This window comes from Cimex lectularius, unplaced genomic scaffold (genome assembly GCF_000648675.2).
Source record: "Cimex lectularius strain Harlan isolate CLEC.00 unplaced genomic scaffold, Clec_2.1 scaffold72, whole genome shotgun sequence".
Taxonomy (NCBI): Eukaryota; Metazoa; Arthropoda; class Insecta; order Hemiptera; family Cimicidae; genus Cimex; species Cimex lectularius.
In genome coordinates, this window is record NW_019392678.1 from 857,654 (window position 1) to 880,910 (window position 23,257).

At 35.3% G+C, this 23,257-nt stretch overlaps 1 protein-coding gene across 9 annotated transcripts in view; it reads left to right on the forward strand.

The window, feature by feature from the left end:
- LOC106667050 overlaps positions 1-23,257 on the forward strand; it is a 258,398-nt gene that overhangs the window by 175,398 nt on the left and 59,743 nt on the right. For all 9 annotated transcript variants that reach the window (XM_014394680.1, XM_014394679.1, XM_014394684.1 and 6 more), the window contains one exon: positions 3,993-4,053. In XM_014394680.1, coding sequence (XP_014250166.1) covers positions 3,993-4,053 — 61 coding nt within the window. The remainder of the gene's footprint in view (positions 1-3,992; positions 4,054-23,257) is intronic.

A 23,257-nucleotide genomic window follows, 5' to 3' on the forward strand; every position in this document is an offset into this window, starting at 1 on the left:
TAATATTCCTTATATATTTAATACTGATCGTTTCCGCTCTTATGATTTTATTAGCTTATCTATTAATGTTGAATTTCGCAGAAGAATCAAATATTAATGAGGGTACAATTTATTTTGAAATAATTGATAATTGAAGTTTGACTACTCGTTTTAATATTTATGATATCATATAAAATTGATACGTTGATTAGGTATTTATGTGATATTGTTTTAATAAATGAAAGTCTCACATCGGTAGTACTACTAAAACAGTGTTTATATGTTAAAATAACCATGAGCCATATGAAAGTGAAGCGTGTTGTTAGAGAAATATTGTTTATTATTTTTATCTTCGACATTATTAATTCAGACCTTCCACTTAATTCCTAATTATAATTTCAACTATCCTATACGTATTAAAATATAAATAAATAAAACAAGCCTTCTAATGCAAAATAGCTTCTGGTGAACGGCGGATATATTGCAAAGTAGTGTATTTAAATGTCAACCGTTTCAAAATTCGCAATTTATATGCTTTCTGTGTAAAGATTAAAGATTTTCGTTTAGGTTAAGGATTTGCTTATTACGATCAAAAGACCACAGAGATGAATGGTTTGAAAAATCTTAGTAATTTTTCAATCCCATCTTTGTCAGACTATAAAACCTGGAAGTCGGACCTCACCTGAAGATTCCGATGGTAAAACAATGGTCTGTAAATAAAACCGTGTAGGTGTAGTGCAAGTCTTGTCTCATGTCCAGTCATAAACTCCGCGTCGAGATCAATTAAAACCTGTTTATTGATTGCGGAGAACATGCACCGGGGACCGACGATTACATGCTCGAAGTTCGAAGAAACCCCAAGCACAGAATCGGCCTATAATTGAAGGTTATGAGCACGCGCAATAATAATTTATTTTTCAACATTTCGATTATTGCTGATACGTAAATTCGTAAATCGTAAATTTATCGCAAAATTTCAAAAATGCATTTTTCTTTTAACATCCTCGTTTTACGGAATGTTACAAATTGCCCCTGTGGATTTAGAAAGCGCGTACGGCCACGTGAAATTATTTCAGGACGGGGCACAGAAAACCAATTTCTCCAGATAATTGATAATTTGAGATTGTGACCTTTGAGATCTGACCAGGCCAATAACTCAGAACGACCCGCCTATTAAAAGAACTACTCCTTGAAAGCCAATCATTCGAAGGCGGGCGAGTTCGCTCTGGTACCTGTGTCTCATCCTTAAATCACCCGTACAAATAATATCACATCCAATATTTCAACCAAACCGTTATGTATCATTATTGACGGCAAATATCCCAACTTTTTTTCGCTTGTGGTCTTCAACAACTTGCCGACTTGCAGCGTTCAGAAATAATTGCAGAACTTGAACGCTTGAAAAATTCAAACAATATTCTGTATCTCTTATTTTTCCATTTCTTTCTCACACTCTGTCCAAGTTGAATATTTCAACGAAATTATGTATTCGTCAATTTTTTTCTTTAATTTTTGGAAAATAAATTAATTCAAGATATTCGGTCCAGTTTATGAATCCCTTCTTCTTTCAGGATTCTCTTTCTCTCTCACTCACTCACTCTCTCTCTCTCTCTCTCTCTCTCTCTCTCTCTCTCTCTCTCTCTCTCTTTCTTTATTTATTTATCTTTCTTTGCCTCCCCTCTTTCATAAATTTCAAATGATTATTTATAAATTAATTTTTTATAGTTAAGTTCTTGATATTAATGCTCCCTATCTATGAAAAACGATGTCTCTGGTCTTTGCATATCAACCAATGTGTAGTGACAGATTGGATGCAGAAGTCAATCGGGTTTTTCTTTGTGCCAACTGGTGTACTCTGAAGGGTCATATAGTACTTAGCCGTGAACATTCACTTAAGCATAGAAGGGTTAAACATATTTTAAATCACTAAGAAGTATACTATTTGTTTTTGTCTCGTGCCATATTCAGAGTATTCTGGAATTGTCCTGGTCTAGGTCATTTATTTAGTTTTCATCTCAATCGCGACGCATAAAGTGGGGAACACATTTAACCGAAGCAACGCTACCCGACGCAAATCCGAAGTCCAATTTTCCATAAGATTGTATTACCACCGTGCCCGATGCCACGCAACGCTACCCTATTCTACTCTACGTGATCACCACTGTCCAGATTTTCGTCGGGTAGCATCCAGTACAGTCGAAGACAAAAGAACCGGACACTCATATTTTTATTTCAAACTACATGTATTAACCGAGATCAAAAATTCATGAGTTTTTTTTTTAAATAATTTTAATGATTTGGCAGGAAATTAATCAAAACACAGTAATACCATTTATTGATAGAATGAATTTAACTAACAATATATTACATGATTTTGTTCACAAAATATGACTAACAATTTATTACATGGTTTTGCTCATAAAATTTACACCATTTTCGTCAGAACCGGACACTCATATTTTTTATTTCGTATTATGTATATGTAATTCTGTCATTATATTAATTACAACATGCTTATTTTAATATAAACCAAATTAAAAGAGATCAAAAATTCATGAGTTTTTATAATTATTTAATTACGATGGATAGGCAGAAAATTTATCGAAACACGAATAACGTTATTTAAAAAATAAAATTTAAATAACTCATAAACTTTAAATAACAATTGATTACGAGGTTTTGCTAAAAATAGTGCATGTGACTGTAGTGGCGTGCGCTTGACGTCGCATAGATGTGTACACCCTACCAAAACGAGACAAGCCGTCGAGTAGCGTCGCATAGCGGTTTTTTCTCTGCCAAACCGTTAAATGAATTTTTGATCTGAATTTGGTTTATATTAAAATAAGTATGTTGTAATTAATATTAAGCTAATAATACATATAGTTTTCAATAAAAATATGAGGGTCCGGTTCTTTTGTCTTCGACTGTACTCGATGCTACCCGACGAAAATCTGGACCGTGGGGAGCGTAGAGTAGGGTAGCGTTGCGTGGCATCGGGTAGATCTGCAAGGGGGTAATACAATCTTATGGAAAAATGGATTTCCGATTTGCATCGGGTGGCTTCGGGTAGCGTCGCGTAGCATTGCAACGGGTATGTTCCCAGTTTAAATGTTTCACGTCTGCCCTCGTTTCTCCTATCGTACTCCTTCGTTTGCCACCTTTCCGCTCGTTGTAATTCGTATCTTTTCCATCTGTCTGCCTCCGAAGATCTGACCTCTGATTCACCTGGGAATTAGAGAGAACTTATAATTTCTATCCCATTTCCCATCTAATAATCCCATATCTAATCAGGTTATCCCAGGTTTAATCATATGTCATGGTTTTTGAATCGGATTGGATGGTCACCGGCTCGCCAGGCTTGTGTGTGTACCAGCAGTAAGAAGATACAGTACAAATAATTAAGGTTTTTAGTTGAGATAAAAAAGTCAATGGAACGAGCGGGATGCGAACCCACGATCTTCGGCTAGATACGCCGCTGCTCTTTAATGAATTTAAATGAAGTATACTTCACTAAAGCTCTCCGTGGCCATTTCATTTGTCGCCGAGAATCCAATCCGATTTCATGACATTTGAAAAACGGCAAAAAGGAGGGAAAATTCAAAAGGTGCGGTTGAGATGGGAAATTGGTGTCCGAGTGAATCGAGGTAGAGCTCGAGTGATAGAGCAGCGGCGTATCTAGCCGAAGATCGTGGGTTCGAATCCCGCTCGTGCCATTGACTTTTTTATCTCAACTAAAAACCTTAATTAATTGTAATATATTAATTGGTCAAGCGGACCACGAAATTAGTGAATTTAATGAATACAGTACAAAGTAAAATAAAAAATACAATGCACCACCTTTCCGTCTTGAGATAAGTATGCGTATAGGATTTTTTTAATCGTGTTAATATCAATTGTCAAATAGTGATAAATCCTTGTTATCGAGAACATGAACTTCCTCCTGAAACTGTAATAAACTTACTGTATTAAATAATAAAACTGACATGAAAATTAATTTTGTTTATTTATTGCAGGACGGGAGAATATCAGTACCCGACTTACATGAATCAGCAAATATGCCACGGACAATATGATGTAAGTAGCTGAGAATTTTAATGTCCTTTTAGCCTTTAAAAAATAGGCGAATGTTTAGAAAGCAGGTACGCCAGATTGGGCAAGTTTATGTCCCCTCGAGTTTGCTTGAAAATCCACCCACTTACTTCTATATTCATCATATCATGAGACTGCGGTCGGTGTCGGAGATTTTATCTTCAAGCTATGTTAAAACTGTCCTCAACCACTGGGTCGGCCTCCAACACCTGTCTCGGGTTTTATTATCTTGTTTTTCGCGTATTACTACCGGAAACTGAAGATCAAATAAGCCGACTTTATAGTTCCTGCTTTTTGTTTGTTCAAACAATGCCTGTCACATTCTAATTTTGTAAATTTTGTACGTAGTTAAATACAAATTGTATATTGAGGAAGTCAATCAATGTAAAATGAACGGAAGGGAACGATATGTTTCCATCTCTATTGAAACGTAAACGAGGAAATTCATATGAAGACCAACTCCTAAAACAACCCTGTTTGCCAGGGCTCAAAGAACAATCCCTATATGAATATTTATTGAAGAGTTAGCTCGAATTGTCTATGTTTGGCGAGAACGGTTCCTCAGACTGGACTTGCGTTGAACCAAAGGCAAATTGGCCATTAAAGCTGTTTGCTTTGCCTATTTGCAGGGCTGTCTCCTCGTGGCGAACTGTTTTTTCTCCCTGCACTGGGATCAAACAGCGTCAGATGAAGATCCAGTTATAGCAAAGAACCCGCCCGGAGCGTGTACCTCGATATTCACTGTGTAAACACACCCATAACCAACCCTACACAAATATACCTCTAGTTTGTCAAATTAAATGCTTTGACCTACCCTCAAGGCACCTTGAGCAAATAATGTTCAAAACGTATCTCTCCAATCTGATGTAATTCATGTTCCAAACAAAACTGTCTTGATTGTTTATCTCTTTCTTGTCGGCTGTAGAAAATCAGAATACTCGTAATTAAAAAATATTTATTTAAAAAATGGATGGATTAAGAGTTTTACCAACAGAAAATATTTATTTGACTTAATTGTAAAATCCATCTAGTGCAGATTTTTGTTGTTTATTGAAGTGCGAAAGCAACTCTGTAAACTTCATAAGAATTTCTAAAAATTGTAAAAACCACTAAAACTTTGACTAATTTAAAGCATATTCATAAAAGTACAAAGTTCTACTGCATTACTAACTTTAATATTAATGATAATAAACTTCAAGCGTTATAAATAACACTGAAATATCAATAAACAAAAAAGTTTGTTTTACATATATTATTTCATATTACATATATTACATATATCTTTATTACAATTTTATTTATTTATTTTTTTTTTTGTGACATAACGCAACTCGACTGAGGGACGAAATCCAAGTACATACGATTCCTACGTTGTTCTTCTATGATGTTACTGATTTGTTAACGCGCAGACTTCGTAGAACGAGGTGCACTACCCACCAATCATATACCTCCGAACGTCCCGGATCCCTATGATCGAGGAAGCCCAGGGTGCCCCGGCAACTGGTCCATAATAAAGGCCCCGCTAGATACTGTGCCTTCTTATGCTCTCCTCGCTTAAGTTGAGTCAGTAACGTTTGGTTGTCTTTCTTTAACATAACCCAAGTTTTTGATTGAACTCATTCTCAAGGCACTTCCCTCACCTACCATCTCATACTTCACAACTTCCTCACTGAGAGGGTTTCATCGTAGCCACGTTTTTCAGGGTAGCGTTCTGACATCCTACACCTTACCAGCTGACCACCCAATCTTCACATCAACAATCTATCATTGCAGACGATAAAGGGATCCGTTCAAGTAACTCTTCTGTTATTTACATTCGAAACCTTCTACGCTTTCACCGCTGAAGTCTTGGTGTTATAAAATTTAGCACAAAAAATCAACCGCAAGTTTATTTTAGTAACACCTACCAACTGCGGACGAATTGCTGTACCTAGGACTCGACGAACGTTTGCCCATGACTCGTGACACGATTTATTGATAACCGATCTTACCGATGATCTTATCTCTCACAATAAACGGCTGGTTTATAACACCTTAGTACAGCCGATATAGACGTTCCAACTTCCCCAGCATCCAAACTAACCTATCCTTAATTTGAACAAAGCTCCTTAATGCCAACGAAACTACTCATGCAGACATATATATTCTTTTTAACCAAGATGAAACCCACTCCCATTATCGCAAATTTCATAAAATCCTCACAACCATTATAAATCTTCAAATCTCTCGTCCCACGAATTCTCTCAAACCCTCTTTGCAGACTAACAGGCGACTGCGCGATATCACCTTTTCCTTCTTCTTGTTGGATATCTCTTTATGTGGTTTAAGTGATTATTTTACTATTTTCCAACGTACCTACTCTTTATTTTGAATAAAAACTTATATATAAAAAGGGCAAAAAAAAGTAAAAGTAGAATAAAAAGAATATACATTGGGAAAGCCTAACTAATCTTCTAAACCCCAGTAATCGAAATATCTTTGTTCTTAATTAAACTGGACGAATCAACTTTGTAAACCTAAATCAAATTCTACATAATTTATGTTTGAGAGTTCAACAATGTATTTTAATTGACCTGAATGTATTAAAATTCATTGCAAATTTATTCCAATGGCACTGGAAATTGCGGATAGTTTTGATGATTCACCGAAACTGTGGATTAAGATTTATTTTTAAAAAAGGCCAAATTTAACGTTTTCCCTAATATAGAATAATACGAGAGCTGTCGAAAAATGTAAATATTATAAATTAAAAAATTAAATTTTTTTTTATGATTTTGTCCGCCGTCTCGGAGTTTTCCTGAAAATGAAAAATAAGTTCAAAGCCGTAGAAGAATCTTTGATCTTATAATTAATGGCTGCTCAGACCACAAGGGCCCTTTGTCGCACTTTTTCCCTTCAAGTACCAAGAATAAATTAATATTTAACCGAGGGGGAGAGTTCCTATCAATAATTAAAAGAAGGATTACTTATCTGAAGGCGGTTACGAAGCATAAAAGATACCAGTAATTCAAGAAAAAGGGTATTTTAAAAAAAGCTTCCTCTTTCGCATCACTAAAAAACAGAAATCTCTTAGTTTTCCTATCCAAGCACCTAAACAATCATACTTCTGCGAGACTTTTTATAGCAGATTTGTATAAATAATACGAAATATTTACTATTTATACCCATAATCTTTGTTGAGTTTATTTATTTATTTACAGTATCCCACACAAAAAATATCAATAACTATAATATTGGGTTGTTTCACATGAAATGTCCGTTTTATAGTTTCAGAAATTCAGAAAGGTTATAGCGATTTTCTGTTGTATGCTTACAATTGTTTACATATTACAGTTATTAATGCTCCATTTTGTTTATAATGATGAACTCCCCTGTCCATTACACTCTTTTTGTATATCCAACAATATGAACATGGAAACACGCGAATCGCCGTTTGGCTAAGTTTTCGGAAGGGAATACCGAATTGGACCACGAGCCCCGAGGAAGAACTCCAACTTTAATTCACTACTATGTCCTTTAGCTTCACGGGGAAGAAAAACACTATCAAACAGTCAGAGGACTCGCAGCACAACTAAATGCAAATGCAGCTACCGTGTCAAGCCAATTAACGAAGACAGGAAAAGTCAAAATCTTGATTTATGGGTCTGACATGAGCTCACTGAGCGACAGCAGTTAAAGCGCCTCGTGACATTCTATTGATGCTCCCCAGGCAAAAAAACCGATCCTTTTCTTGAAAGAATAATCACGTGCGATTAAAAATGGATTGCACATGAAATCGAAGGTCAGGGCAGTGGTTCAACATCGACGAAAGACCGGGAGACATGCCAAAACCAAATTTACTCCGAAAAAATTGATGGTGATCGTACGGTCCACCTCCTTTTTGCCTAGAGGTGAGACCATTCCTCTGCATCGTACTGCAAGGAAATTGACGAAACGCGTAAAAAATTACTCAAAACATCATCCAGCATTGGTAAATCAGAAAGGTCCTCTACTCCTCCACGACAACGCTGGGCCCCAAGGTTTAAATCATACTATAAACAAAGTGAAAGAGCTTGGCTACATCAGCATCCACCTTATTCTCCAGACTTGACTCCAACAGATTTTCACCTGTTTAGGAATGTATACAACTCCTTTAAAGGAAAAAGTTTTGCATATGGTATTCAAGTCCAAAAAGCGTTTTTAGATTTTGTTTCATTTCAAAGCTCAGAATTTTCAGTTCCGGCATAAAAACTTGATCACACGTGGAGAAAATGAAGATAAATACTTCGAATAAAATGATTTTGTTTTTACATAGTAATTTTACTTTAAAAAAACCCATTACCTTGGAAACGGACATTTCATGTGAAACAACCCAATATTACTTTTCTTTTTTTTTTTAGGTTTTCTTAAGTTCTACTATATTTCAGTCTTATATGTTTGTATTTCTAAGTCCTTAAAACAAAGTTTCGTTTTCCTTTGTTTATCCCTTTTCGTTGTTAATTCTTTTCTCATAATGGCGTCAAGCCAATACTCTTGTAGAAGAACAGGAACTGCACATAAAAAATCGAAAAGAGCAAAAGTTTTGATCAAACAGTTGAAAGAATGCGGTTTTTTCTGGTAGTTTTATATAAAAAATACCTAAAAAGACACTCGGAATTCGATAATCTAGTTTATTTCATTAATTGTTTGTATCATGAAGAGTTCAGGATATCATTAAACTAAACTAAATTTTGTGTTCAATATAAGAACAATCAAAATACAGTTTTTTCGTTCAAAACAATTAATTTGAAATACGTTAATTATAATTATTGACATTTTATGTCGTGTTGTGTAGTGGTGGAAAGTATTTTCTCTGTTTTGCGGGGTTTTCCTTTGCCGTTTGATTTGTAGGCCCGAGCTTCTGGTAGAGAAAGCTTTAATTAAAAGTAAAGTCCTTTGCTGGTTGGGCTTCGCCAGCCCCCAGGTTATTTAATTCCCTCGTATCATCATCCCCAATGAAATTACTTGGCTAGTACTTAATCGCAAAAATGTCCAATATAGAGTTGCACGGGCCGGGAGCTTTTAAGCAGGAATCCGCTGATAACCCCAAAGAGAAATTTAAGAGAATCGATTTTGTTTAATTTAAAATAGCTTTCCGGTCGGAGCCTTTCATGTGGATGGATGCCTCGATGCCGTTTTAATTGTTGTGTAAACAAATCGAATCTGAGGGGTCGTCCTGATATTAAATGGAATAGCTCGGGCCCAGTGACTTGTCAACGTCACCGACTGACAAGACTCTCGTAAGCAGCCGGTTTACAGAGCATTTCATCTTTATTGAATTTTATAGCATGTCTCTACATGTAAACGTGGGACTAAACGAGGGGTTTAGAAACGTAACGGAGTGTCACTTGTCCGTTTTATGTTGGTTGTCTTATTTTCTAGGATCGGGGCGTATCCTTTTGAATTTATTCCCCCGGGTTAAGTTTATATTTTTAATCCAGACGTAAAACAGCTATAAGGTAAAATCTCTGAATGCCGTTTCCTAAGCACTTCTATCTGAAGTTTTCTGGTTCTGGTGTACCTATCATTGCGTTACTGGTGTCAGATGTTCAGGATTTTGCCACTTTTTCTTATCATACAGATCAGACGAAATGCGTCAGAAAAAGAATAACCAGAATTGAAGGATTCCAAAAAGTTCGAAAGAATGAGTCTATTATCATTTTCTTTCAAAAGCCGAAACGCGTTTGCCGGGCTAAAACAGCAAGAAAAATATCAAACTACAAAAAGAAATGCCTGAACTTTACAGAGTTCCAACCAGACTAAAATGATGTGTCTAAGTTCTCTTTGTATGTTAGTTTCTTTGATGGATTAAATTCCAAGATCGAACCTAACCACAGAAGATGGTTAAAACCGAAAAGCGTCTAGCAAACCTAAACGGCGAGGATAAGTAAACCAAAACTAACAAACTACAAAAAATAAATTTCCGAACTTTACAGAGTTACAAAATGATTAATAATAATAATACATCTTCATTTCTGTATAATAGAAAATACAAAAGATAATACTGCATAGGGGGCGTCGACGGCCGCAACGGTTTAGGTGTTGACACGGCGCTCATCACTGTAAGGTAAAGGTCCCGGGTTCGAATCCAGGTCCTTGCATTCGAACTCGACATACTTACAAATTGGCTTTTTTTTCCAAAAACACCGGCACCCTGAGGGTTGATATGACCTCTGCTGTTGCGAACCCACGTAAAAAAAATCGAATAATAAAAAAATATCACATAATTATAGGTATAATTTTTTATTATATTACAGCTCTTTCTATTAATATAAATGCCGATGTATTACATTGATATGTCGATAGAAGTCGGTTAGCACGGATTAAATCCCGATTTTTAGGCTTACCACTGGAAAGGCGGCAAAATTTCGGCACATAATTTTAGGGAGGATCGGAATACCAAAATGTTTGTAAACAAGCAAACTTCAAAAACGAATAGCCCGAACTTTACCGAGTTTAAAGGTTAAAGGGGTATTAGCTTCTCTGAAGGATTATGTCCCAAGTTTAAGCCTACCACTGAAAGCGAAATGCGTCCAAAAATAATAAAAACCTTTAATCCTTATAAACAATGTCCTTAATAACTATCATCAAAAGGAGTATGTAAACTATTTTATATTAAATCTGGCAAACGAAGAGAGATTATTAACCTGCTCTTTGATCGTATCTTGGCGCGACTTTTTGCATTGCTTTTGCCTGTTTAGGCATTTCATTTCTTCAGAGGGTCGGTCTGTTTGCTATTTTTGTAACTGGAAAGAATGAAGAAGTGAAAATGTAGTAAAAAGTAATTTTCGTTCAATTGGTGTCTTTGATCGAGCTGAATTTTAGTGACATCTTCTAATCAGTAATTTTGCACATAAGTACGTATTTTTTGTCACGTAGTATTTTTCTTATTTTTTAAGTTTTTGTTACTAATAAATGACCGTTGATATTAATTTAATAGTTAATACTGTTCTCGTTCTGAATGTTTATACATCCTAAGTTTCAAGTATGTTCCGTCCTGTATGTATCCATTTTCATAGGGAAACTTTAATCTGTATACCCTTGTTCCTAAACGATCTTATGTGTTCTTTGTATCTCCCCTTTATTTTTCTGCCAGTCTAATGCGTTTTCCCTCGCACTCGCAGGTTATTAAATATACACCGTTTCTCTAGAGTGGGTTAGTCTTACCAACGTCTTGTCTAAACTGTTTTCCTTCCTTTTCCTTGTACATGTTCTATTTACTTCTGTTTTAAGACTCTTGGTAAATTAGTTTTGTAATTGTGTCTCTGTCATCAAAGTTGTATGATAAGTTTATGTGACTTTTTTTTAATCTTCTTTTCTATTTATTGATTTCCAATATTAGACGTTGTTTACGTTAAAATGCAATGAGCATTGTGAAAAGTTTAATTTCTAAACGTTAAGTAAAGTGAAAAATCTTTATATCTCACTACATTAATAGTTTGACAACAAAACCCTTATATTTCACCCGATTGAACAAATGTCGACAAAATTCAACTTTATTTCAATTGAGCAAAGAGTATTTTGTGATAAAAATGAACAATTGCAATATTGAGCGTCAATAAAGTTCAAACGATATATCCACAACACTAGTTACACAATTTGGTAAGGAATAAAAGGGACCATATCAGAAAGAGCTATCCGAAACTGTGGAAACTGGACAAGGCCCGATGGAACAGCAGTTTTTAGATATTGAAAACGCCATTAATATCTCTTAATCATGAAGATTATTAAGTTAGAAATATCCCCGTTCCTCGGGTGTACAATATAATGCAAAACAAGGACATAACCCAAAATACTGTTGGGACGACAGCTGCATGGAGTAATGGAAAAAAAGCATAAGGCCTTCCTAATTTATAAGCTTTCGAGGAGTCAAGCCTCATTAAAATACTTTTCCCTACCACGATCATTTAAAAAGTTATGGGCTAGGCAGGGATTCGAACCAAGTACGGCTAGCGTGGCACATAAGAGTCGGACGCCCTGACCTATCGGCCATCCCAGTCCCCGTCTTTGTTTTGTATGTTTTCGAGAACTTCCTTACCTTTAAATAAGAATGAACGAGGCGGTAATATATATAAATAAAAATAAAGGTGCAATTTAAGGGCTTTAAAATAAAAATTTAGCTTTAAAACTAAACCTTTTCTAAGGGCTTTTCCGTGACCCTACAACCCACTTTTTTCTCAAATGTCGCAATCTCTTCTTTTAAAATTGTTGAGAGTCTAGAGGGTAGCATAAATACCCAAAGGTAAACACAAATTGAGAATATAGGGATGAAAGGGGATAGTTATTATATTTATTGGTGTAGCAATTTTGGAATGAAGAGTCGTTCTAATATTTTCACGATGAAATGGAGAAGGTCTATAATTGAATGGGTCATTTCGTGATTAATTCTTTGATGTGTCATTCACACAAAGGAATTTTTCCAATATTTGAGTTGTCCCTAATTCAGAGTTGTATATTTTTGTTTAAAAAACTATTTCTCTTCGTAGTAAAGGGTTAATCAGCTACCCAAAACGTGAACTATTTATACTTCAATACAAAATATTTCAAAATTGGCTTAAAAAGAATTGAAAAACGAAAACTCGTTAAAGTTGGATATTTGATAAAATTGGTGAAAATGGAGAACTTATTTCAAAACGAAACTTAAGTATATACATATTTAATTATTTTAATATGGAATTGTTTAAAAAGATGAAAATATTTTATAAAACACGCATCTGTTCATTTATTATATGAATTTGTATGCTTTGGACACTGAAAAGATGTATTACGAATGGCTTAAATTTTTAAATACTTGAATTTTATATTAACTAAAAATGATTGTAGAAAAGCCGCATCAGTTTATGAATGATCATGTTTGAAAGTGCCTCAAATTAACTCACTTAATGATTATCGCTGAATACGATGAGAATATTCTCTATCCATGTTTCAGAAATCTCGTCCCAAATCATTTTGATTTATGATTTATCGTACAGTTGAAAGTTGAAAAACGATGCCGTACGGCTTGTTATACTTCAGAATATGAGGAAATGTCATTGAAATCTTATTGTGTGCTAGATGATTGATAAAAATTGAGAGGAGTGGATTTCTTGCTTTATTTAACTATAAAATACTAATTATCTGCTGGGCACTGAAACTTTGCATCAAAAATAAACCACATTTTTAAATATTTTAATTTCGAATTATCTAAAAAAGATTTTAGAAAAGCTGCGTCAGTTTAAGAAATTGTCTCAAATTCACTGACTTAATGATTGTCAGAAATCGAAACCTTCGTTCGCATCCCAAATCCTTTGGGTTATATTTTATCAGATAGTCCAAAGTTGAAAAACGATCCCTTTCCAGTTATAATTTTACAAAAGAAGGAAATATCATTGAAATTTCGATGTTGTTTGTTGATTGATAAAATCCTTTGGGCACTGAAGATTTCTATGATGAATAACTTTTAATAACTTAAGGAACAACTTCAATTTTTGTATATTTGAATTTTGTGTTAACTAAAAATGCTTGTAGAAAACCATCTTCAGTTTATGAATTGTCTCAAGTTAACTCATTTGATGATTATCCCTGAATATGATCAGAATATTCATCCATTTTTTCAGAAATCGCAATCTTTGTTCTCGTCCCAAATCCCTGTTATTCATGATTTAACATATAGTTGAAAGTTAAAAAACGATGCTTTACAGCTTTTTATACTTTAGATCATGAAAGAAACGTCGTTGAAATCGCGCTGTTGCTAGATGATTGATAACACTAATAATCCTTTAGGCACTGAATATATCTATGAGGAATAACTTAAGGAACAACTTCAATTTTTAAATATTTGAATTTTGTGTTAACTAAAAATCCTTATAGAAAACCATCTTCAGTTTGCGAATTGTCTCAAATTAACTCACTTAATGATTTGCCTTGAATATGATGAGCATATTCTGTCGTTGAAATCGCGAGGTTGCTAGATGATCGATACTTTGGGCGAAGAATAACTTTTAATTACTTAAGGACCAACTTTAAGTTTTAAATATTTGAATTTTGTGTTAACTAAAAATGCTTACAGAAAAGCCTCGACAATTTATGAACTGTCTCAAATTAACTCACTTGATGATTATCCCTGAATACGATGAGAATACTCATACATTTTTTCAGAAATCGAAATCTTTGTTCTCGTCCAAAATCCCAGTTATTTTTGATTTATCATATAGTTGAAAGTTGAAAAACGATGTCTTACAGCTTGATATGCTTTAGATCATGAAGGAATGTCATTGAAATCGCTCTGTTGCTAGATGATTGATAAAACTGTTTATCCTTTGGGCACTAAAGATTTCTAGGACGAAAACTTTTAATAACTTAAAGAACACCTTCAATTTTTAAATATTTGAATTTTGTGTTAACAAAACATCTTTTAGAAAGCCCTCGCCAATTTATGAATTGTCTCAAATTAACTCACTTGTTGATTATCCCTGATTATGATCAGAATATTAGTTATCCATTTCTTCAAAAATCGCAATCTTTGTTCTCGTCCCAAATCCTTGTCATTCATGATTTATCATATAGTTGAAAGTTGAAAAACGGTGCTTTACAGCTTGTTATACTTTAGATCATGAAGGAAACGTCGTTGAAATCGCTCTGTTGCTAGATGATTGATAAAACTGATAATCCTTTGGGCACTGAAGATATTTATGAAGAATAGGACCAACTTTAAGTTTTGAATATTTCAATTTTGTGGTAACTAAAAATGCTTACAGAAAACCCTCGCCAATTTATGAACTGTCTCAAATTAACTCTCTTGATGGTTATCCCTGAATACGACGAGAATATTCCTTATGCATTTTTCTGAAATCGCAATCTTTGCTCTCGTTCCAAATCCTTTTGATTTATGATTGATCATACAGTTGCAAGTTGAAAAACGATGCCGTACGGCTTGTTATACTTTAGATCATGAGAGAAATATTGAAATTTCGATGTTGCTAGTTGATTGATAAAATCCTTTGGGCACTGAAGATTTCTATGAGGAATAACGTTTAATAACTTAAGGAACAACTTCAATTTTTAAATATTTGAATTTTGTGTTAACTAAAAATCCTTATAGAAAACCATCTTCAGTTTATGAATTGTCTCAAATTAACTCACTTAATGATTTGCCCTGAATATGATGAGCACATTCTGCCGTTGAAATCTCGAGGTTGCTAGATGGTTGATAAAACTAATAATCCTTTGGGCGAAGAATAACTTTTAATTACTTAAGGAACAACTTTACTTTTCAAATATTTGAATTTTGTGTTAACCAAAAATGCTTTTAGAAAACACTCGTCTATTTATGAATATTAATGCATGAAATTGTCTCAAATTAACTCACTTAATAATTATCCCAGAATACGATAGGAATATTCGTTATCCATTTTTCAGAAATCGCAATCTTTGTTTTCGTACGAAATCCTTGTGATATATGATTTATTACATAGTTGCAAGTTGAAAAACGATCCCTTACGGCTTGTTTTACACGTTGATGCTCGATGATTGATAAACAAGGCAAGAATCAAAATATTAATCGTAACGGCACCACGTCGTTATCCTATTAATGCTCCCGTCCAAATTAAAACGTGGGGATCTACAAGTTGCTGATGGGCGAGCGTGATAACGCCTGGTAAATTCCCTTCAATGTTTGGCCCGAATGTAATAATTCTACATTTCACTCTCGCCGGGGCGGGGAGCGGAAGTTTTATGAGTGATTGTTTGTTCGTATGTCGATGTTATTAAAAGTCTGTTTGCCGCCTCCCCTGCCCCGGCTTAATATTAAACAGGGCCTTCTTCTCCATGATTCACAATTTGCTAGAGACACCCCTATATTACCTAAAGTCCCAGCGCTAAATATCATTTTACAACGACGTGGTATTAACTCCATTCCCCTCTCCGCCCTAAAACAAAAGCCATGTGAACTCCCGCCTCTTCCCTTATAATTTATTCCCAGCCTTGTCGTGGGTCGCATAAAACTTGGCACTAAAAAATACGGAAGGAAAAAAAGGGAAAAAATTGCCCGCCGACGCCTTAAAAGATGTTTTTTCTGTTTATTAAAAGTTTCAGTTTCTTTCTATTTTTCTTGTAGATTTACGACAGAGAGACCTCCCATTGACGTTTATGGGGATCATATATGCATAAACAAACTAACAATTACTGTACTTCTGCAGATTTCTTAAGCACTTGAGTACACAGAGGTTCTTAACAAATTATTATCGATTCCCATACATTTTATCTATACTATAGCTTTTCGTCTCAATAAATCATCCTGTAAAATATCATTATCAGTAGTAAATATTTACTAATTAATTATTCATTTTATTAAGGACCAGGATGGCCCGCCCGACTCACTATTTTCCAAGCTAGAGGTTCTAGGTCAATCTCTAGTTTTTAGGTTCTTTGTTTTATTAATATTATTTATTTATTTTAGAATCCTAGATTTTTTTTTTAATTTTGAAAAATGTATTGTGTTCTGAACCATCATCGCAGTTAGTAGTCATTCCCTTCTGTTATTATTTTATCTTACTTCTTTTGGTCATAATAAATCTTTTAAAAAAATATAAACAGTTAAATTCAACATATGATGGATTTATTTGGCGATAGCCATAACAAAACTCCGCTGGGCTCGAACTCGGGACCCTTAAAGTATGAGTCGCCAGGTCGAGCCTTCACCGACGCCCCTGTAATGCTAACGTTTGCTTGTGTTTTTGTGTTAAAAATGTAATGTTCTTTTTGACATCAATTTGTATTCAAAATGTAATAAAACATTAGTGATTCATTCACTTGTTTTATATGCAAATTTACAACCGTCAATGTACTCAGAATGTACGTTTTGTAATAATAAACCAGCCATCACTGGCACTCAATTTGTGGTCGGGTAAAGGCGAGGTGGTGTGGGGGTCGACCTAGTCGTCTTTTGAGGTGACAGAGGGTTCTTCAGATAGGAGGTTGTATAATAAAGGCTTGAGCAGCAGGGTTAGAATTGATTAAATTCTTTAACTAAGGGTTTAGGTCATTGGGTAAAGTGAGGTTAGAGATGTAGTAAAGAAGTTGGATTATAATTTTGAAAATTTTTGATTAGAATGCTTGGATGCAAATTAGATGGCTTTAATCGATTAGATTTAGAATTAGAATTAGATGGCTTTAAGCTGTTGAGTGAAGTGCTACTTCTTTTTACTTATTACATATTAATCCATTTTACGATTTAGTGGTCAATTGACCAAGTTACCCCTTTCAATTAATTATTCTTTCTATGTAAGGTCTTCCTGGAAATAAAAAAGCCATTATCACGAGTAGGATTCGAACGCACGACCTTCGGCAAAATACACCGCTGCTTTACCACTTAAGCTCTAAGCACTTCGATCCACTCGGACACCACCTCCCCATCTCAGCCTACAGCCTTTGGAATTTCTCCTCTTTTTGCCATTTTTTCAAATGTCGTGTAATCAGGATTCGATTCTCAGCGTCCAGCGACTTATGAATGGCCACGGGGAGCTGTTAGTGAAATGATACTTCTTTTACTTTTTAAATCCATTCGAATAGGCGTGGCTAAAGCTACATATTTAACTGCCAATTTGGTAGCATTTGTCCTACACTTCTAGTAAATTATGGTTCTCCATCATTTACAAAAAGTGAATCCCCACACTCACCCACCTTTATTACTTCTATAGCATTTGTCACAGTTCAGTTTGATTTTCCATATTTGCACCATTCCGATGAGCTCAAGATGCTTTTGGGTACTGAAGGTGGTTTGGGTAGCATTGGAGTTAAGCTGCGGTATCGCCTCGATCGGTTGTATGGATGGTGTGGGGATGTATGGACAGTTCAGCAGTATAAATACATATACAGTGTGACTGGCGATAAATGTCGAAAATTTCAGGTGTTTCTACTCACCATATGCAACAAAAATCATCGTAACCTCTGCCAAAATCTATGTCAATTACAACGTCTCAATGTGGAAAACGAGCTTAGTATTCTCCCCTTGCAGCAGTAGCATTACCTTTTTTTTTTTTTTTTTTACAAAATACAAAATTTTTGGGCCATCCAGAAGGGCAATCCAAAAAGTGGGTATACCGCTGGAAGCTAATTGAACTTTTGAGGGAATTTGCAACGCTCCAGGAGTTTGTAGTTATTAACAGTTACCAATCCAACATTTTAAAAATTCCAAATTTCAACCTTTTTTTTTCTGAATTTTTCGTGCAGAATTTTTTCATCAATTGTGCAAGTAAATAGGTTTCCTTACAGCAAATTTAACGTTCTTTCAGGTGGTATGAACCAGATTTTTCCACTGTCAGTAATTCTGAAGTTTATAAGCAATTTAGTGGACCTAAATCGAAAAATTAAAAACACCCAAAACTTGAAATTACTTCTTTACGGTTGAGATTTGGACAGGGGTTTATAGGAAGTGTTTTGTTGCATATGGTGAGTAGAAACACCTCCTGAAATTTTCGACACTTATTGCCAATCACCCTGCAGGTTTTATATTTTGGAGTTTGGTAGTTTAAAAAAACCTGGATATAACTACAAGTTAAAATTTTTTGTCATTTAAACAATTGCCAAAAAAAGGCTCAACTGTATATTATATGTTTGCATGCTCCGAGTTCATATGTCTGAGTATGTACATCGATCATTAAAAATCTTGTTTTCAGTTTTTCTTCATTTTCTTTGACAACGGTGGAACATTGATTAAAATGTGTGGTGATTAGTGACCGTTAATCGATATTTATTTAGAAATCGTGAGATGCGGTCTGGTGTGATGTAGCTTTCAGAAAAACATTTTCTTTATCGTGCCAACGTTTCGATCTTTATTGAGATCATCTTCAGGGCTCAAAGTCTTCTGTGTAATTGTGCCATTCTTGCGTGTCGTGTCTTGTGGCACTCTCGACGAATAAATATTGATTAAAATTATATTTCAATCCATAATATATTTTATACTTATCTCTTTCCTGACTGGTTGCTTTAAAGTTTATTTTCTTTTATTTGCAATATTGCTCGTATGACAGGACGTTCTGGGAGGACTTTCTCCCAACTGCACCTACATCTTAAGATCCTATTTCAGCTCAGTTTCTGAATAAAGACGATCGTTATATCACGTAATATGATGATGGTTTAATGTTATTATTTTTAATACTTGCTCTCTTCTGTGCTTTTCTATTTGTAATGTTAATTTCGTAATTGAATCTTTAGTGCACGTGAATGTATTCTGATTACAGATCACTTAGCATAGTACATTTGTGAAAGTCTTGGACTGCTATATTGTAAGATTGGTTGATAAATACCAGTAAAATAGTTTAGTGATGTGTCGATAAAAAGTATTTTGCGTTTCTGCCATATTGCATAAATGAAACAAATATTTATAAAGAAATAACAGTAGTTCGTAAATGGACTCGTCAGTCCTTGTACAAATAGTAGATCTACTATCGGAAGAAGTGATTAGTCGCAAAGTCTTCCGAGTTTGAAAGTTGTAAAAGTTAGTGTCTATCAAAGGCGCACGTGATCCAATATTCCTATTTAAATGCATTAGATGGGAGTTTAAACAAAAGAAACCATCGGGAAAAGCATTCCTTTCTAATGGCCATCCTTGTCCTGCCCATTACCCTCGGACCGAGTCCCTCCTATCATTATGTGTTTAAGTGCTGGCCGGCTAATTGGTCCCTTGCAGTAGCTCATCCCCTTTGCCAGGCCCTTAAACAATTTTCACTTCAAGTTCCATCCCTGTCGGATTTCACCCAAAATTCGCCCACAGTCACGGTCATTACCCGGAGAAAAATATAGCCGTTTAAACATAGTAATCTGAACCAATATATAGATATGAAAGTGATGGGCGTAATAGCATGCTGTTTGAGTTCATAAAGAATCGTTTTTATAAATCGCTAGCTGGTAAAATTGGTCTTAACATTTTTTTGACAAATGATTAATTAACCGTAATTAACAGTCCTGACAAATGAAATATTCAAAAAACTAACACTGAACTGAAAAATAATCAATACAAACTAGAGAATGAAGGGTTCACAGAACTCACAACTTTGCCGACTTCAGAAGACAAGTCACAATAGAACGCTTCCAAAAATTCCTATCCTGATTAAGCACATCACGAGAAAATTACAAGAACGAGAAACGAAGAAAAAAAAACAATTCGTTACTTTTTGGAAATGATGGTTCTACTCGCAGATTTGTTGTTTACAACTATCCGTATTTCAGGCATTAAACACTCATCATCAGGTTGAAGGACTTACAAACAAGTCCCTCGATAAGAATTGTAGTGATCCACCTGAACCCGCAAACCTACTTTACAACACCCTATAACGTTTAAAAAGGCCGTAAGAAGAAGAAATCATGAAAATCGAATAATGTTATATGGTATACAGATGGCTCCAAAAAAGCGGAGGAACAGGGCTGGGTTTGGTCAAGTCCACATGGTTAGGAATCAAACCCATTAGGGTTAGTACACCTCAAGCTGAAATATGTGTGCGTAATAAATCTTAAAAGAGGTTACACTGACAAAAAATCCCCGTCAGATCAAACAGCCCTAAAAGCATTTGCGTGTAAAAAGGTCGGATTCAAAATAGTAGGTGAATGTGTCAAAAACCTCCAGAACCTGGGCGCCATATCACTCTTTACCATACCTTGGGGGGGGGTCCAGAGAACAAAGGAGTTGTAGGTAATGAACTAGCAGAAACTGACCAGAAGATGATCTGCTTCCTAGTCGATATATAAGCCCAGAAGCTTGGGATAACGAGATTTTAATTTTTCATCTCAGAATGGGTCCACAATGTAGAGAGCTCCACAGTACCAAAACTCATGATTAATGAACCTTCCCTAAAAATGGCAAACACATTGCTGTAGTTAAACTGCATAAAACTGACTATTCGTCTCTATAACAGTAAATAAATAATACAAACTAATACCGTATTAAGTAGGTTATGTAATGAGGAGTAAGAAACTGTCAGTCATATCATCGTCGAATGTGAAGCAATCGCTCTATGGAGACAATAGACAAAAATAATGTCAGCAATGAGACTTAATGGCCTATTTCAATTGTTAAGAGAAGGATCAAGTCATTTGAACTAAGAAACTATGAAAGTGGCTGCAGTGCTTGGGAGAACGAAACTTATTTAAAGACTTTCCTGAGGTCCTGATTCCTTGAGTAATTTATAAAAATATGATCGTCAATCTATATAATCTATAGATAACATCTCAATAACTTATCAGAGTCAATATTGAGTTAGAAAGATCATGATGATTACGATGATACTAGAAAGGAATACTATAGCATGCCAGTAGTACCCAAACACTGCTGATTGTGGCTTATTGTACTTTTCATATTTAATTTGATACTTCCTTCTTAATTATTGGAAAAGCAATTTCTGTTTTGCCCCAATTTATTTTCCTGTCATCTTGTTACCTTAGGTGATGACTACATTGAGCGGTTGCTTCACATTCGACGATGATCTTTGTGGTTCCTACATTTTACGTATCCTACAAATCTGGTGATGATTGAATATACCTATGCTCCCTCTCCTGAGTTTTAGCCAGTGTTTACTTGAATGGTATTTCTGGAATTTTCGTTTGTGTGGACCCATACCATGATGGAGGAGTTTGATTTCGTTATACCAAGGTTCTGTGCCTTTACATGGTCTAGCAGATCCTGTTCTGGCCAGTTTCTGCTCATTCAATACCCACAACTACTTTATGCTCTGGCCGCCAAAATATTTTTAGGTTGTTGTTTTTCCAGGTTTTGAGGTTTTGGACGTATTACTTTTAATGCTTTTAAGGCCGCTTAGCTGTCTAGTTTGATGAGGAATTTTTCTCAGTGTAGCCTACTACAAATTATCAATGGCCCGCCCAAACTTCTGGTCCACTTAGTTTGTCTGATGTTCTAGATTATGTAAGATAGATATATAATGATATTTATAGGAATGATAAATGATGGAGTGAGTGTGGTCTTCAATCCTTTTTAAAAAGATAGTTTTATAGTAATTTAATAATATTAAGTATTTACTAGTATAATATTTATTTGTGTTATAATTTCCGCGTTTCGCACGTTCAAATTGAGCGCCATTAAAAAAAATCAGCTGCTAATTGGAACGTCTCGTTGGCGGAGGTATCAGCGGGTTCACTTTGGCAATTCATGTCGAGAGACGTGATTGTAGAAGTCCTTCAACCTGATGATGAGCTAAAAGGCTCGAAATCCGGATCATTGCAAAACAACTTACTGTAAGTAGGAACTATCTTTTTAAAAAGGATAGTGATATTTATGTTAAGTTCTTTTGCAACAAAGAGTAAAACTAAGTTCATTGACAAGGATATGCCTAAAAATGCCTATTGCTTCAAATAACGCAAGTTTGTGATTTTCGTGGAAGGGTGCGAAGAATTCTTTTAGTTTCGTCGGACCGACTAAAGGGATGAAGGTGAATGTTGCATAGAGTGGCCCGAAGGGGGGTGGGCGTAAAGGGTCGTTCCTTGTTGGAATAATTAATAGGAAGGAGGCAAAGAGAGTAACAAGCCCCGCGGGACTCCTTACACAGCGGGCCTCACTCAAAAATTAACATTGTCTTTCGAGAAGAACCCTTTCTCGTAGTTTTTACCCCCAATCTTGTGCCTCGAAGCTACTCCCGGCTTTACTGGCTCCCGAGAGACGTTGTTCCAGAGTTAATTAGAGATGATAGACACCCTCAACCCTTGTACACAGATATACCCTCTTTTCTCCAACTTGGACCATTAACAGATCTTTACAGGAACTTCCGTCGGGCCGGCCAATTCGCTTACCGTGATCTCGCGTTAATTTTCAAAGATCCGCTTTATTAAGTCAAAGGGTATCGTTAAAAAAGAAAACCTTAATTAAAAACGAGCGGGAATAGCCAAATTTTGTTTAACGATTCCAGTTACCATTAAGAACACGTGTTTTTTTTGTTTGTTTTTTATTAAAACCTCTTCGAATATCACAGCCCCAATAAACGATAAGTCCAGCTCATTCCAGAGATTTTATCCAACTTTTAAAAAAGGGAACACCACCTCTTTCTTGTCTTTTCCACCTTGTCTCTTAACTAATTCAAACGCTCTTCTCGACATTAAAAGAGAACTGGCACGACCGTGACACCGGCAGAAATGAAAGTAGTGGCTGAATATTTCAGGCGTGGTTGACAAGTATTTATGCTTGCGGAGA